The sequence below is a fragment of the Otolemur garnettii genome, unplaced genomic scaffold (genome assembly GCF_000181295.1).
Source record: "Otolemur garnettii isolate 467f Iridium unplaced genomic scaffold, OtoGar3 scaffold00009, whole genome shotgun sequence".
NCBI lineage: Eukaryota > Metazoa > Chordata > Mammalia > Primates > Galagidae > Otolemur > Otolemur garnettii.
The window spans coordinates 5,571,783-5,588,335 of record NW_003852404.1 but is presented as its reverse complement, the minus strand read 5'-3'; the positions used below and the strand labels follow the sequence as shown (position 1 = coordinate 5,588,335).

General features: G+C 51.5%; 1 protein-coding gene across 1 annotated transcript in view; it reads left to right on the top strand.

Annotated features, from left to right (window-relative positions):
• The window catches only part of PQLC2 (PQ loop repeat containing 2), a 16,523-nt gene extending 5,168 nt beyond the window's left edge, over positions 1-11,355 (top strand). The window contains exons 3-8 of the mRNA XM_003783842.3: positions 5,965-6,094; positions 6,767-6,854; positions 7,732-7,874; positions 8,044-8,136; positions 8,500-8,685; positions 10,895-11,355. Of these exons, the coding sequence (XP_003783890.1) occupies positions 5,965-6,094; positions 6,767-6,854; positions 7,732-7,874; positions 8,044-8,136; positions 8,500-8,685; positions 10,895-10,966 (712 nt within the window). The 3' untranslated portion in view covers positions 10,967-11,355. The remainder of the gene's footprint in view (positions 1-5,964; positions 6,095-6,766; positions 6,855-7,731; positions 7,875-8,043; positions 8,137-8,499; positions 8,686-10,894) is intronic.
• Positions 11,356-16,553: the final 5,198 nt, after the last annotated feature.

The following is a 16,553-nucleotide window of genomic DNA, read 5'->3' as shown; positions in this document are numbered from 1 at the left end:
TTTGAGCCACAGACGCCGCCCTATTTCATCTCTTTCCATACTACTGACTTCCAGCCTTCCAGAGGGACCCCCCCCCCATAGGCCAGACCTCAGGCAGGCAGTATTATACAGAGATAATGATATTTACTATAGTTTATCAAGTAGGTACTGTGTACCTGGCTGGGTTCTAAGTACTTGGTATATTTCTACATTATTTAATCCTCACAACAACCCTGTGAAATAGGTCCAGTTACTGAAACTCAGAGAGGTCAAGCAACTTGCTCTAGGTTGCACAGCTGGTAAGCGATGGGACAAGGGAGCAGGAGGGCTGGGGTGCATCTAACATGGCCTCAAGGCTTTGACATTCCAGGAGTGGAGACCACAGCAGTGAGTAGAACATGGTATGGTCATGGCTGCATTGGGCAAGGAGAGCACAGCACACAGGGGTCAGGGGCATCTACACTCAGATACGACACCTCCTGGCTGTGACCTGGGCAAGTGACTTCACTTCTCTGGGCCTCAAGTTCCTCATCTGTAAAATGGGAACGTTGTTCCTTAGCTCAGAGGATAGCTGCAAGGACAGCACGAAGGAGTATCTGGACAGCTCCTGGCTCAGGGCCTTTACAGGAGGTATGCAAGCCCCAGAGTTGTCAGTGGTGGGATCATCATTCCATGACACACAGAAGAGGGACACTTGCCCCCCCGGCAGTGGCGGGAGAGGGCTACAGTCAGAAAGGAGCTCAGGCTAGGCCAGAATTAGAGAGGTGAAAGAAGGGCCTGAATGTGGAAGAGAACGGTGCCAGCAGAGGCAGCAGCAGGTGTAGGGAGGAGGGGGAAGCTGGGTTTATATGGCTGGATAGGGCATGTGAAATAGGGGAAGTCAGAGGGGTGCTACAGAGCCCTGTAACCTAAGGGCTGTTCTCCACTCTTAAGGAATTTGCTCCTTATCCTGAGGAATAAAGATAAGTGTTTGTTGTTGTTGTTGTTATTGTTTTTATTTTTCTCTGTCAGCCACGCTGGAGTACAGTAGTTTGACCATAGCTCACTGCAGCCTTGAACTCCTGGGTTCAAGCAGTCTTCCAACCTCAGCTTCTGGAATAGCTGGGAGTATAGGTTTGTGCCTCCATACCCAGCTAATTTTTATTTCATTGATTCATTGATTGATTGATTTTTTTGCAGTTTTAGCCAAGGGCGGGCTTGAACCTGCCACCCCTGGTATATGGCACCAGCACCCTACTCCTTGAGCCACAGGTGCTGCCCATAATTTTGAAACATTTTTTTTGTAGAGGCAGGGTCAGGCTGGTCTCAAATGCCTGACATCGAGAATCCTCCTGCCTTGGCCTCCCACCGCATCCAAGGGGGCTGGACGCTGTTTTAACAGCTGGAGAAAAAAATTCCTATACTGTACTAGAAACCCATTTCAGGGTACAAGTTGTTCCTCATTTGCCCCTAAGCCTCTTCGCCCCTGGCACCTTTCAATCTGCTTTCTGTTCCTATAGATCTGCCTATTCTGGACACTGCAGGATTCATATAAATGAAATCATGCAGTATGTGGCCTTTTGTAACTGGTTCCTTTTACTTAACATAGTGTCTTTAAGATTCATTTATGCTACTCTGTCTCATACTTCAGTCCTTTTATGGCTGAATAATATTCCTCTCTGTGTATCAGTCACAGGCTATTTGTCCAGTCATCCATCCATGGACATTTGGATTGTTCCTAGTTTTTAGCTATTATGTTTAATGTGGCTGTGCATGTTCGTGCATGATTTTTTATGGGGAAATATGTTTTTACTTCACCTGAGTATGGACCTAAGGAATAGAATTGCTGGCTCATATTGTAACTCTGGGTTCAATCTTTTGAGGAACTGCCAAACTGGTTGTCTGTTCCCTTGGGAGTATCTGAAGTTTTCAGTTTCTCTAAATCCTCCTTAGTACTTGTTGTTTTCTGTTTTTACTGTAGCCAGACTGAGGGTGTGAAGTGGTATCTCACTGTGTTTTTTTGTTTGTTTGTTTGGAGACAGAGTTTCACTTTCTCTCTCGGTAGAGTGCCATGGCATCACAGCTCACAGCAACCTCCAACTCTTAGGCTCAGGTGATTCTGTTGTCTCAGCCTCCCAAGTAGCTGGGACTACAGGTGCCTGCCACAACGCCCAGCTATTTTTTGTTGCAGTCTGGCCAGGGCCTGGTTCAAACCCACCACCCTTGGTATATGGGGCTGGCGCCCTATCCACTGAGCCACAGGCGCCACCCCTCACTGTGGTTTTGATTTGCTTGTCCCTGATGAGTAAGGAGGTTGAGTAGCTTTGCATGCACTTGTTGGCCATCTGTGTATCTTCTTTTTTTTCTTTTTGAGACAGAGCCTCAAGCTATCCCCCTGGGTAAAGTGCCATGGCATCACAGCTCACAGCAACCTCCAACTCCTGGGCTCAAGCGAGTCTCCTGCCTTAGCCCCCAAGTAGCTGGGACTTATAGGCGCCTGCCACAATGCCTGGCCATTTTTTGGTTGCAGCCATCATTGTTGTTTGGCGGGCCTGGGTTGGATTCGAACCTGCCACCTTAGGTGTATGTGGCTGACGCCTTAGCCGCTTGAGCCACAGGTGCCAAGCCCATCTGTGTATCTTCTTTGGAGACAGGTCTGTTCAGATCCTTTGTCCACTTTTCAATTAGATTGTTTGTCTTTCTCTTGTTGAGTTGTAAGGGTTCTTTACACATTCTAAAAGCAACATTCTCCTCTGATATATGATTTATCAGTATTTTCTCTGATTCTATTTGTCTTTTCACTTTCTTTTTATTTATTTATTTGTTGTTTTTGTTTTGTTTTTTGACACAGAGTCTCAAGCTGTCACCCTGGGTAGAGTGCATGGCATCACAGCTCACAGCAACCTCCAACTCTTGAGCTTCAGCAATTCTCTTGCCTTAGCTTCCCAAGTAGCTGGGACTACAGACACTCGCCACAATGCCCTGCTATTTTTTGGTTATAATTGTCATTGTTGTTTGGCAGGCTTGGGCTGGATTCGAACCTGCCAGCTCTGGTGTATGTGGCTGGTGCTCTAGCCACTTGAGCTACAGGCACCGAGCCTTCACTTCTTTTTTTAAAAAAAATTTATCCTAGTTCTTTCCCAAAGAAGTCTTTTCTCTTTCTTTCTTTCTTCCTTCCTTCCTTCCTTCCTTCCTTCCTTCCTTTCTTCCTTTCTTCCTTTCTTCCTTTCTTCCTTTCTTTCTTTCCTTTCTTTCCTTTCTTTCCTTTCTTTCCTTTCTTTCCTTTCTTTCTTTTTTTGCAGTTTTTGGCCGGAGCTTGGTTTGAACCCGCCACCTCTGACATATGGGCCTGGCGCCCTACTCCTTTGAGCCACAGATGCCGCCCCATCTTCCTTCCTTCCTTCCTTCCTTTCTTTTATTATTATTATTTTTTTAGACAGAGTCTCATTCAGTGGCTCTGGGGTTGAGTGCTGTGGTATCATATCTCGCAGCAACTTCAAACTCTTGGGCACAAAAGTGTGGCTTCCCAGGTAGCTGTGAACACAAGCACCTACCACAACACTCGCCTAGTGTTCTTATTTTTAGTAGAGATGAGGTCTCACTTTGCTCAGGCTGGTCTCGAACTCTTGAGCTCAAGTGATCCACTCACCTTGGCCTCCCAGGATGCTAGGATTACAGGCGTGAACCACCATGTCCAGCCCCAAAGAAGTCTTTTCAGTTTCTTTTCTTTCTCTCTTTTTTTTTCTTTTTTGACACAGAGTCTCCAGCTGTCATCCTGGGTAGAGTGCTGTGGCATCACAGCTCACAGCAAATTCAGATTCTTGGGCTTAAGCGATTCTCTTGCCTCAGCTTCCCAAGTAGCTCGGACTATAGGCGTCTGCCACAATGCCCGTCTATTTTTTGTTGTTGTCGATGTTGCAGTTGTCATTCTTGTTTAGTAGGCTGGGGCCCGGGTTCGAACCTGCCAGCCTCGGTGTATGTGGCAGGCGCCCTGCCCACTGAGCCCCGGGCACTGCCCTCTTTTCACTTTCTTGATGGTATCCTTTGAAGCACAAAAGTTTTAATTAAAGTCCATTTTATCTGTTTTTTCTTTGGTTGGGTGTGCTTTTTGTGTCATATCATCTAAGAAACCATAGCCCAATTCAATTAACAAAGATTTACCTTATGTCTTAATTCCCAAAGTCGTATAAATATAACTTCCATTTAGGCGTTTGGTCCATTTTGAATTATAGTCTGTGCATGGTGTGAGGCCCATCCTCATTCTTTTGCATGTAAAAATCCATTTGTCCCAGCACCATGTGTTGAACAGACCATCCTTTTCCTGATGCACTGTCCAGGCACTCTGTTAGTGGATGACATTTTTACTGAATTACTGTGTTCCAGGGGGCACACCAGTGTGGTATGAATAAACCAAATGGATGCCATTCTTGCCTTTGCAGAGCTGCTTTTCTGGCACCCTTGAAAAGGACCAGGGGGACCCAGAGAGAGACTGGAGGCAGGGAGGCCGCGTTAAAGGCTGTGGAAGCCATCCAGCAAGTGACAATGGAGTGGGACTGTAGATGTCCCCCTCAGAGATGGGCCAGGTCTGGGTGACTGATAGTGGCCAGGGGTGAGACTCCGGTCCAGAGTGAGAGCTTCCCCAGAACTATCTGAGGAGCTGGCTGGGGCTTCTCCTTCCTGCCTGGGTTGGCAGTGAAAGGTCAGAGGCCTGCAGGAGACCTCCAAGTGACAGGGGAAGGGAGGCCACCTTCCTGCTCCTCCCTAGAAATCAGCCTCTCCTGGGGAGGATAGAATCACTTTCTTGCAACTTATGGGGACGGGTTGTAGCATCTTAGAGAAGCTTTACGAAGAGCTGTGGGCTAGATCTTAGCTAAAAAGCTTCTTGGTGCCTGGCTGAGGGATAAGGGTGATGACTGTCACAAAGGAGGAAGGAGAAGATGCCAGTAGAGCTTGTGTCAGGGAAGGCCCAGGGGAGGAACTGATACTTCGTAAAATGAGAAGGATGAAAAGGGGGTGTCTGGGCATGACTGGGCCGTCTGGAGGGAAGAGCCCTGGGGATGGGGGCAGAACCAGGGACCCTTGCAAGGGTGTCCTCTGGAGAATATGGGTTCTTACTGAAGGGCAATTTTTGTTCCTGTTTTTGTTTTTTTTTGATACAGTCTCGCTTTGTCACCCTCAGTAGAGTGCCATGGCATCACAGCTCACAGTAACCTCAAATTCTTGGGCTCAAGCAATTCTCTTGCCTTAGCCTCCCAATTAGCTGAGGCACCCACCACACGCCTGGCTATTTTATTTTTCTACTGTATTTTATTTGCTTCTTTTTTTTTTTTTTTTGCAGTTTTTTGGCTGAGGCCGGGTTTGAACCTGCCCCTGCACCTCCAGTATATGGGGCTGACATCCTACTCCTTAAGCCACAGGCACCACCTACCGGCTATTTTTAGAGACCAGGTCTTGCTCTGGCTCAGCTGGTCTCAAACCTGTGAGCTCAGGTGATCCACCCATCTCAGCCTCCCATGCCCAACCGCTGAATGGCAGTTTGGGGGCAAGATTGGGGTTTTAGAAAGATCTGTGAGAGGGAGGATGGATTTGAGAGGAACAAGGCTTGGTTAGGAGACTGATGAGGGTGGGGTGGGGGGGCTTCCCCACCCCCATCCATAGAACAAAGGATCTGGAGCTCTGTGGAGTGGCTCTCAAGGCCTGACACAATTTCAGGACCTTATAAACCCCAAGTCCCCACTGGAAACCCAGGGTACCGTAGAGGGGAATCTGAGCAGTACTGTGGGCTCTCTGGGATGATGCCAGCCATAGAGCCCCCAGGCTAGCGGGGGGCTCCCTTGGGGGAAAATCCTCCTGAGGATCTGGCCGTGGGAAGGGTGGGCTTCCAGGCCATCTCCTATCCAGCCGCTGCCCCTGCCTCACTCTTCTGTGGTCATCTCACCCGTGGTCCTCCAAGATGGCCTTGTCAGCTCTCGGCCTCTGAATCTGTGTCCCCCTCCTCTTCCACAGCCAGTTCATCAAGGCCTGCAAGACGGGCAACATGGACCAAGCCCTGTCCCTGTGGTTCCTCCTGGGCTGGATCGGCGGAGACTCCTGTAACCTCATCGGGTCCTTCCTTGCTAACCAGCTGCCCCTGCAGGTGGGCCAGTCCCCAGGCAGGGTGGGGCACCAGGGACAGCTGCAGCAGAGGTGTTGGGATCAGCTAGCTGGAGGAGGGGACTCTCCAGAGTCCTGTCCTGTCATTCGGTCCTGTGAGGGGCCCAGGTGATTGAGAGGCATCTGCCTGCCGTACTGTGTGACCACTGCCCTTCTCTGGGCCTCCGTCTCTCCATGTGCAATGTGAACACATCAAACCCTAAAGTCATTGGGGTCTTCACCTCTGAAGTGCCAGGATGCTGACTACTCAATCAGGAAAAGAAAGGAGTTTTTCCTTGGGAGGCCCAGGTGTCATCATTCTGTGGCCAGGCAGAACTGGGAATCCTAGTCAGGAAAGCATTGTCTTTCGAAGTGGGACCAGAAAGTCACCAGCTCCTGTAGCAAGCCAAACCAGAGCCATCAGCTAACTGCAGAGTTCTGTGCTAACTAGTAGCAGCAGCACCTGCTATGCTGGGCACTTGGCCAGGCCTGTTGCCTGCCTGACATATAATTCGCCAGGTAGGAACTGAGATCCTGTTCTTTCTAGCGGAGGAAAAGAGGCTCAGAGAGGTGATGCGACTTGGCCAGGGCTTACTAGCAGGGATATTGAAGATGCTGCCAGGTTGTGGTCCCGGGTCTCGGGCTGCAGCTGACAGCCGGGCCCCGTCTCTTGCAGACCTACACAGCAGTGTATTACGTCCTGGCGGACCTGTTCATGCTGTCACTGTACTTTTACTACAAGTTCAAGAAACGCCCCTCTCTGTGTGAGTAAGGTGGTGGTTACTCTGTGTCTGGCACTCTACTGGGGATGGGGGAGGGCAGCCTGGAGCCTGGGAGGAAACAGGCTGCCCACTGCTGGGTGATAAACCTCAGAAAGGCTTCCTCGGGCTTTTAGATAAGCTTTAGATAGGCTTTAATCAGCCAAGATAGAGAACTTGAGGACCGGGAGCATTTTGGGGCAGACCACAGGGAGGTCACTCCTTTGGCAGACAAGGCTTCAGCTACTCCCTGTGTCTGACCCTGGGCTTGCAGCTAGGGAAACAAGGATAAATCACACCAGGATTCAGAAAGGGCAGTAGCCAAGGTCAGGTCAAGGGCTGTTTTAGAACAATAGAGGCACCTGGGAAGGGAACTGTGTCTCTGGGTGGCGCCTGTGGCTCAGTGGGTAGGGTGCAGGCCCCATATACCAAGGGTGGCGGGTTCAAACAGAGTCCCAGCCAAACTGCAACAAAAAAATAGCCAGGCGTTGTGACAGGCACCTGTAGTCCCAGCTACTTGGGAGGCTGAGGCAAGAAAATCACCAAGCCTAGGAGTTTGAGGTTGCTGTGAGCAGTGTGATGCCACAGCGCTCTGTCGAGTGTGATAAAGTGAGACTCGGTCTCTAAAAAAAGAAAAAAAGAGAATTGTATATCATTAGTGTTTCTGTTTTGGATAACCCCCTCCTCACTACACAACCCTCATTGTTTCATCTTTACAAATCTGGGAGAACCTGTTCTGCAGATGAGGAATTAAAGCTCAGAGAGGTTAAGTTACTTGTCCAGGGTCACACAGCCACTGAGGGGCAAGGCCCAGATCCAGATCCCAGCCCTTCTGCTGCTGCTTGGATTTCTAACCGTGACTTCCCTCCTGCCTTATGTCCAGTGTCTGCCCCCATCAATTCTCTGCTCTTACTCATCGCTGGGTCAGTGTGCTCCACGCCCCTGCTGAGCAGGGCTGGCCCTGTGGCTGCCCCGAGGGAAGTCTTCCGGGGACGGATGCTCCTGTCTCTGGAGCCAGGCTTCACGGTGAGGAGTGGGCAGATGGTGGTGGAATGGGAGCCAGGGGCTGCCTCTTCCCCAGGGCCCTCCCCTGCACGGCCTATGGTGTTAAGTGGGGTGGGGGATCACTGTCTAGAAGGGGCCTATGTATCACCCACCCCCAACAAGGCCCTGAGCACCCCCCTCTGCCCTCCAGCCCTTCACTAAGCAGGAAATCATTGGCTTTGTCATCGGCTCAGTCTCCAGCGTGCTGTACCTGCTGTCCCGAGTGCCTCAGATCCACACCAATGTGAGCTTGAGTCTGGCCGGTGGGGCCCTCAGGGTTAGGGAGTGGTATGGTGTGGGAGTCTCGGTTCCGATAGTCTGGGACCACCTCACTTTTGGTTCGGACAAGTTAATCCAATTCTTTGAGCCTCAGTTTCTACCTCTGGAAAATGGGCATGGAGCTGGGGGCTGAGCTTAGAAGCCCAAGAGGAGAGGGTAGAAGCTTGCTGGGCAGGGCTTGGGAGGGCATCTCTGTCAGAGTGGGGGTGGGATCCTGGAAGGGGCTGGTCTGCCCTGCTGTGGCAGTACACACGGACGCATTGACAGTTATAGTCCGGAGTAAGGACAGCCCCCTGGGAAGCTCTGATTCTGCCCCCTCCACCCGTAGTTCCTGCGGAAATCGACCGAGGGTATCTCCTACTCACTGTTCGCGCTGGTGATGCTGGGAAACACTCTGTACGGGCTGAGCGTGCTGCTCAAAAACCCTGAGGTGGGCCAGAGTGAGGGCAGCTACCTGCTGCACCACCTGCCCTGGCTCGTGGGCAGCTTGGGTGTCCTGCTGCTCGACACCGTGGTATCCTTCAGGGGCGCAGGGTGGGTGGAGTGGGGCATGGGAGGCCTCTGCCTGCATACAGCTTCAGCATCTGTTACCCCTGTCCGTCCTCCCTCCCTCCCCCTCTTCATTCCTCTCTCTCTCCCTCCTTCCTTTCATCTTCCTTCCTTTCTACCTTCCTCCCTCCTGCCCGCCATTTTATTTAGTTATTTATTTATTTATTTTTGAGACGGAGTCTCAAGCTGTCGCCCTGGCATCGCAGCTCACAGCAGCCTCGCAAGTAGCTGGGACTACAGGTGCCCGCCACAATGCCCAGCTTTGTTGTTGTTGTTGTTGTTGCATTTGTCATTGTTTTAACTGGCCCAGGCCGAGTTTGAATCCGCCAGCCTGGGTGTATGTGGCCAGCGCCCTACCTACTGAGGTACAGGCGCCACCACCTCCCTCCCTCCATTTAACCTTCTTTTCATCCCTCCCTCCATCCTGTCATCATTCCTCCTCTACCCTCCTGAGCTACAGGCGCCACCACCTCCCTCCCTCCATTTAACCTTCTTTTCATCCCTCCCTCCATCCTGTCATCATTCCTCCTCTACCCCCTCCTTCCCTTCATTTCTCCCTGCCTCCACCATTCCTCCTTCCATACTCCTTCCCTCCCTCCCTCCCTCCATCCATCCATCCCGTCCTCCACCTCGCCACCCTTCCTTCCATGACCTATCCCTCCCTCCATCCATCCCTTCCTCCATCCTTCCATGCATGCATTTCTCTCCCTCTCTCTTTTTTTTTTTTTTAGAGACAGTCTCATTTTATTGCCCTTGGTAGAGTGCCGTGGTGTCACAGCTCACAGCAACCTCCAGCTCTTGGGCTTAGGCAATTCTCTTGCCTCAGTCTCCTGAGTAGCTGGGACTACAGGCACCTGCCACAACGCCTGGCTATTTTTTGGTTGCAGTTTGGCTGGGGCCGGGTTTGAACCCACCACCCTCAGTATATGGGGCTGGTGCCCTACCCACTGGGCCACAGGCGCCGTCCCATGCATTTCTCTATCCCTCCATCTTCCCTTCTTCTCCCTCCTTCCTTCCTCTATCCCTTCATCTATCCCTCCACTCCTCCGTCCATATCCATTCCTCTATCCATCCATGTGTTTCTCCATCTCCTGTCTGCTCCCCACTAGGCTATAAGCTTCCTTCTTCCACCCCTCCATCTATCCCTCCATGCCTCCATCCATCTCTCTACCCATCCATCCATTGTCTATTCCCCTTCCCCATTCATCCCTCTATCCACCCATCCATTTCTCCATCCCTCCGTCCGTCCTGCCATTCCTCCCTCCATCCCTTCATCCTTCCTATTTCTCCCTGTTTCTAGTTCTCCTTCCTTCCCTCACTTCACCCCTCTGCCTCCCTTCATCCATTTCTCCATCTTGCCATCCCTCCCGCCATCCCTCTTTCCTTCCCTCCCGCTCTCCATCCTTCCATTCCAGCATGCACACCTCCTGTGCGCTGGGCACCCAGCCAGGTGCTGGAGCCATCAGGAGCAAGAACAGAATGGCCCTTGCCTCAGAAGCTTATAGCCCAGTGGGAGGCAGACAGGACGTACATAATTATCAAATAATGACTTCATCGCAGCGGTGTCAGTGCAGAGGTACAGGGCATGAGTGCATAGCCAGGGTCTGCCCTGTTTTAGAGGGTCAGTGAAGGGCTCACAAATGTCATTTAAGCTGTGACCTGAAGAATCAGCAAATTAGGTAAAGGCAAAGGAGGTGTGTTCAGGCACAGCTTGTGCAAAAGCCTCAAGGAATACAAAAACATCAGCCTGTCCAACTGTGAGAATGAAAACTGAAATGTGGGGCGGCGCCTGTGGCTCAAAGGAGTAAGGCGCCGGCTCCATATGCCAGTGATGGTGGGTTCAAACCCAGCCCCTGCCAAAAAAGAAAGCTGAAATGTGGAGACAGGTGAGTAGGAATCAGAACAACCTGGGTTCAGATGCTAGTTCCCTCACCAGGGGGACCAGCGAGGCAGGAAGAACTCAGTGGCTGGACTCGGAAGGTGGGGCCTGAGGAGCAGGGAAGGCGCTCAGAGTGGAGGAGACAGTATGGCCTAAGGTTGGGAGGCCATTTCTGACCTTTTCCACCTGCAGCGGGGGCAAGATAGAAGAGGAAGGCAGCTCCAGGTGGAGCCACATGTCCCTTGGGGAGAGGTCCTGTCTCTGCTCTGCTTGGCCTTAACGTCGGCCCCTCCAGATCTCCATCCAGTTCCTTCTGTACAGGAACAACAGCACTGCCTCAGAGCTCCAGCCTCTCCTCCCCAGCTGACCGGTGCCGGGCCGAGCCCAGGATGACAGGGACCTGCAGATCCACCCCCAGGAAGGAACAGGTGTGGGCAGTGGCAATGCTGCTGCCCCTGGGTTAGCCTGGGGAGGGCCAGAACTAACAGCCCCACTGCCTTCCCCGCCTCTGGAGCCTTCGCAGGCTGGCCTGCCCTGGCAGCATGCTTCCCAGGGTCTAGGACAGCTGTCAAGGGAGCCTCAAGGAAAGGGCTGCAGCTGAGGCCTCTGGGCCTCTCAGAAGACAGGGTGGCTGCCCCTGCTGCCCATCTACCTCACTGCCTGTGCAGGCCCTGGGGGGAGCAACAGCTGCCGCCCAGTGGACCCAGGACTGTCTTATTGTCTTCAGACAACCCAGTAAACAGTACCTCCCCTTGAGGCCTGTTTCCACTGCTCCTTCCCTAGGGCATTGGGTGGTGTGGGCTCCTCTGGGGACAGCAGTGCATGGGGGTCTGAGGTGAGCTGAGTGGGGAGAACCACATCAGCCTGCAACCCTGGCCTACCCTCCTGGGCCTTCCGATTTCTTAAGCCTGGCCTCTGTAATAGGCTCTATCTTGTTGGTGGGGACATAGCAAGAATGACACAGGACCAAGAGCTCTGCCCCTCAGTGCTGAGGAAGAAGCAGAATGTTAAGAGTCAGATCTAGGGCCAGGTGCAGTGGCTCACACCTATAATCCTAGCACTCTGGGAAGCCAAGGCAGGTGGATTGCCTGAGCTCACGGGTTCAAAACCAGCCTGAGCCAGAACGAGACCTCCATCTCTAAAAATAGCCTGGCGTTGTGACAGGCACCTGTTGTCCCAGCTTCTCAGGAGGATGAGGCAAGAGAATCACTTGAGCCCAAGAGTTTGAGGTTGCTGTGAGGTATGACGCCACACCACTGTGCCAAAGGTGACAGAGTGAGTCTATCTCAAAAACAAAAAACAGTCAGATCTGGGTTCTGGATCTTAGATCCTCGGCACCTGGGTTGTCTCATCTGTGAAATGGGATGACAGCATGACACTTCATACCTTATTTTAAGGATTAAATAAAATAGTGTCACCGTGGAGCGTGGCCGCAAAGTCTGGCACCAAAGATTAGGTTTAGTGATTTGTAGTTGAAGGACAGCCAGGTCTCAGGGATAGCCTCCCGGAGGAGGTGAGAGTGGTTCAGGGAGAGCAGAGGGCAGGTGCAGAGGCCTGGAAGTGGGAGCGTGGGCTCCTCCCAAAGTAGAGCCATGTACCAAGAGCCTTGAAAGCCAGGCTGGTGCTGAGGACAAGGACAAGGTCCTGGGGCAGGTCAGGCAACAGCTTGTTAGCAGGTTACTGGGTCGGCTGGAGGAAGAGGAGGGAATTGGGCCTGGGGAGACCAGAGAGGGAACATTGCTGAGATTCAGACAGAGCCAGGAGGGCCAGTCTCCCAGCCCTAGGAGGAGCAGTCCCCAACCTTTTCAGCACCAGGGACTGGTCTCATGGAAGACAATTCTTCCACAGACTAAGGGTAGGGTGAGGGGAGATGGGACAGGAGGCAGAGCTCAGGTGATAACTCTGTGCCATCTGGTTCCTAACAGACCACATAGACCGGTCTGGTCTGCAGCCCAGGATTTGGGGACCACTGCCCCAGGCAATGCTTCTGAAGCTCAGGGTGCCATCCCACACGTGGCTCATGTTTGCTGCACACCTGCTGTGTGCAGGCTGGGCTGTCACCTGCTTTTGGTCATTTACTCATCCCGTCCTCATAACCCCTCTGAGATAGGGGGGACTTATGGCCATTTTATAGGTGAGAAAACAGCCTGAGAGGAATTAAGTGACTTGCCCAAGGTTGCGTCTAGGAGTGGCCGCTATTTGATACATTCGCACCCTCTGCAATTTGGGGGCCATCTCACTTCTAGCCAAAGTTGAGGCCCTAGAGTCCCTTCCTTCCTTTCCTCCCTGGCTGGGGGTTCAGGACTATGGCTGGGCATCCAGGACTGTGGCTGGGCACAATGCAGCATCCCCTTTTCAGAGCAGCTCAAACCCTGGAGCTGGTTTCAGGCCCTCATCTCACTGTCCTCAGTGGCAGCTTCTGTGAGCCTCTGGCCCTGCCCAGCTTGTGGGAGGAGGGGCCTCCGGGCTCAGTCAGCTGCCCCTGGCCTGTACCTGCTTCATGTGCCTGTTGCCAGCTGATGCTGGCTCCTCTCACCCCCTGGGACCAGGACCTGGCTGGACACTGTTCATTACCTGGGGCTTATCACTCCCTTTCAGCCTGAAAACCTGGGGCTCCATGTGGCAGCATGAGCAGGCTCGAACCAGAGCCAGGGGAAGGAATTAAGATAACATAGCCCCTGCCTCAGGAAGCCTCCCCAGCAGGGTAACAGTCCCTTCCTCCTGGGAAACACCCAGTGTGGTGAGCTGCCAGCAGTCACTTTTCAGGCATGAGCTACTGGTTCCTTCCCTCTCAGGAGGCCCCAGTCTGATGGGAGTGTCCTGCTGGAAGGAGGAGATACAATCTCCACTCTGGGGGTGGGGTGTGTGGAGCCTTCAGGCTTTGAGCTCCTACACACCAAGCTCGAGGCATGCCCCAGCTCCTGGTGAGGCAGGGACTTGGGCACACACTCTGACCTCCGTTTTCCTGTGCCATCTATCTGCCCCAAACGTGGGTGTGAGGATTAAAGGAGAGGAGCTCCTAGGCTGGTCCTGGCACCTGGCATGTGTTCACACCTGGTACATAAATGGAGGCTACATCAGTTTGCCTATTGGAAGGGGTTTGCCAATACCTGGACCCCCACACACACACCATTCCTCCTGGAAGTTAGGAGGGACAATGGGGTCATCAGATCACCCAGTGTGGTGAACATGTGTGATGGTGGGTGGGGTCCCCGAGTTCAGAACCTCCTGGCTCACACCTCCTGTGCCTTGCTGCAGCCTGAGGGTGGCCGGAAGTGAGGAGAGCCCCCGCCTTAGGTCCTCCCTGCATCAGGCCTGAAGCAGGGGACTTTTGGCTTCAGGCCCAGGCTTAGCCAGAGGAGTGGAGCCACACTTACCACTTGCCCTGTGCAGGGATGTCTCTCTCTGAGGACACTCATGGAACAGCAGGCTGTGCCAGTCACCCCCAGAGACCTTGGTGGATTGTGTTTTAACCACCAAATGAGTTGCCATCTATGAAAGTGGCTGGGATAGCGCCAGGCCCTGTGTAAAGACACTGCCAAGACAACATGGCCTCTAGTTCCTAAAGCAGAGGCGGGGGGTCCACCACTCACCCTGCCTTCTGTCTAACTGGGCTTTCACTGGAACTGAATAGTGGGACCTTAGAGGTCCCAGATGATGGCCAGGTGCAAAGCCCTGACCACCCGATGAAAAAGCATTGAGCTAGAACAAGAAAGAAAAGGAAAAAGCAGGCTGGGCACGGTGGCTCACACCTGTAATCCTACCACTCTGGGAGGCTGAGGCGGGTGAATTGCCTGAGCTCATGAGTTCAAGACCAGCCTGAGCAAGAGCAAGACCCCTGCCTCTAAAACTAGCAGGGCATTGTGGCGGGCGCCTGCAGTCCCAGCTACTAGGAACTACTAGGGAGGCTGAGACAAGGGATCATTTGAGCCCAAGAGTTTGAGGTTGCTGTGAGCTATGACATGGCACTCTACTCAGAGACAAAGTGACACTGTCTCAAAAAAAAAAAGAAAAAGCACTGAACTGACCCTGCCTCTGGTGTGGCGTGGGGTCACCTTTCACTGGATTAACTCAGTTCCATGGACAACTACTATCCAGTCCCACAGCCCTGGGGACACAGTCATGGAGCAGTAGCACTGTGCTCAGTGGTGCTCAGTAACAATGATTATTACTGATAAGCGCTCCCTCCAACCGCCGCCAGACAGCCCTGCTCACCCCTTTATCCCCAGTACTCAGTAGGTGCTCAATGTTTGGTGAATGAACAAGCGAAGGGCTGCCTGGGACTCAAGGAGCACTAAATCCAGTGGCTGTGACCAACAGTCACAGAGCTACTGAATTATACACTTTAAATGGGTGGATTGTATAGTATGTGAATTGTACCTCAATAAAGCCACTTGAAAAAATATCAAATTAGCTATTATGTATTAAAATTTGGATGGGAAATTGTAAGAAGAAAATAATTCCATTCTGTAGAATTTTTAATCATATACTGTAGTCCAAAGTCATCTTTTTTTTCTTTTAAGGCAAGCATGAAACAAAGTTTATAGAGGAAGAGAAAGATAGGCTTATAGAGTAAGAAAGGTCATATAAGGCTGGGCACGGTGCTCACACCTGTTATCCTAGCACTGTGGGAGGTCAAGGCGGGCAAATTGCTTGAGCTGAGGAGTTTGAGACCAGCCTGAGCAAGAGCAAGACCCCGTCTCCACCAAAAATAGAAAAACCAGCTGAGTGTCATGGCTGGCACCTATAGTCCCAGCTACTTGGGAGGCTAAGGCAGGAGGAACACTTGAGCCCAAGAATTTGGGGTTGCCGTGAGCTATGATGACATGGCACTCTACTCAGGTATCCAGGGCAACAGAGTGAGACTCTTTTAAAAACAAAATTAGCTAGGCATTGTGGCTGGCACCTGTAGTCCCAACTATTCAGGAGGCTGAGGCAGGAGGATCACTTGAGCCCAAGAGTTTGAGGTTGCTGTGAGCTATGATGATGCCACAACACTCTGCCTTTTTTGAGACTCTGTCTCAAAAAAAAAAAAGGTTACAGAGGATACATCTGCCATGGAGCCATGGACAGTGAACAGGCTTCTATTCCTGGGGCAACCAGCGAAGAGGCCACCCAAAGTAATCTGAACATCAGCTACATAAGTAGGAGGAACTGTATATGGTATTAGGATCCAGAGAGAAGCAGAAGATTTCACTCACTAGTCGTGTCAAAGAGACAAATATCAATATATTGAATATCATCTTTTCATTCTGCAGAGTACTTATTCTAAATGGGAGAGATTTTGCAACTAGAGACAGTCACATGAGAGTCACATGTCTCAATAGTCTAGGAAGAACTTTTTTTTTTTTTTGAGACAGAATCTCAATATGTCACCCTTTGTAGAGAGCTGTGCCATCACAAATCACAGCAACCTCAAACTCTTGGGCTTAAACAATTCTCTTGCCTTAGCCTCCCAAGTAGCTGGGACTACAGGCTACAGTAGGTTGCATTTTGCCAACCAAAAATGCCTGGCTATTTTTTGGTTGTAGTTGGCCCGGGCTGGATTCAAACCCGCCAGCTCTGGTGTGTGTGGGTGGCGCCCTAGCTGCTGAGCTACAGGTGCCCAGCCTGAAGAACTATCTTAAAAGACAAAATTCAAATAAAACAAATATATATTTAAATAAGTATTTAAATATATTTCAGAATTTTTTTGATTTCATATAAAATGATGTTTACATTCTGACTTCCTCTTTTTAAAAAGATAACTGAATAATAAGGGGAATGATACAAAGTATAAAACAAAAAATAGCGCCAAGTAGTTTCTTCTTAGTAATGTGTCTCAAGAATGGAAAAAAAGGCTCGGCACCTGTGGTTCAAGTGGCTAAGGCGCCAGCCACATACACCTAAGGTGGCGGGTTTGAATCCAGCCCGGGCCTGCCAAACAACAATGATGGCTGCAACCAAAAAATAGC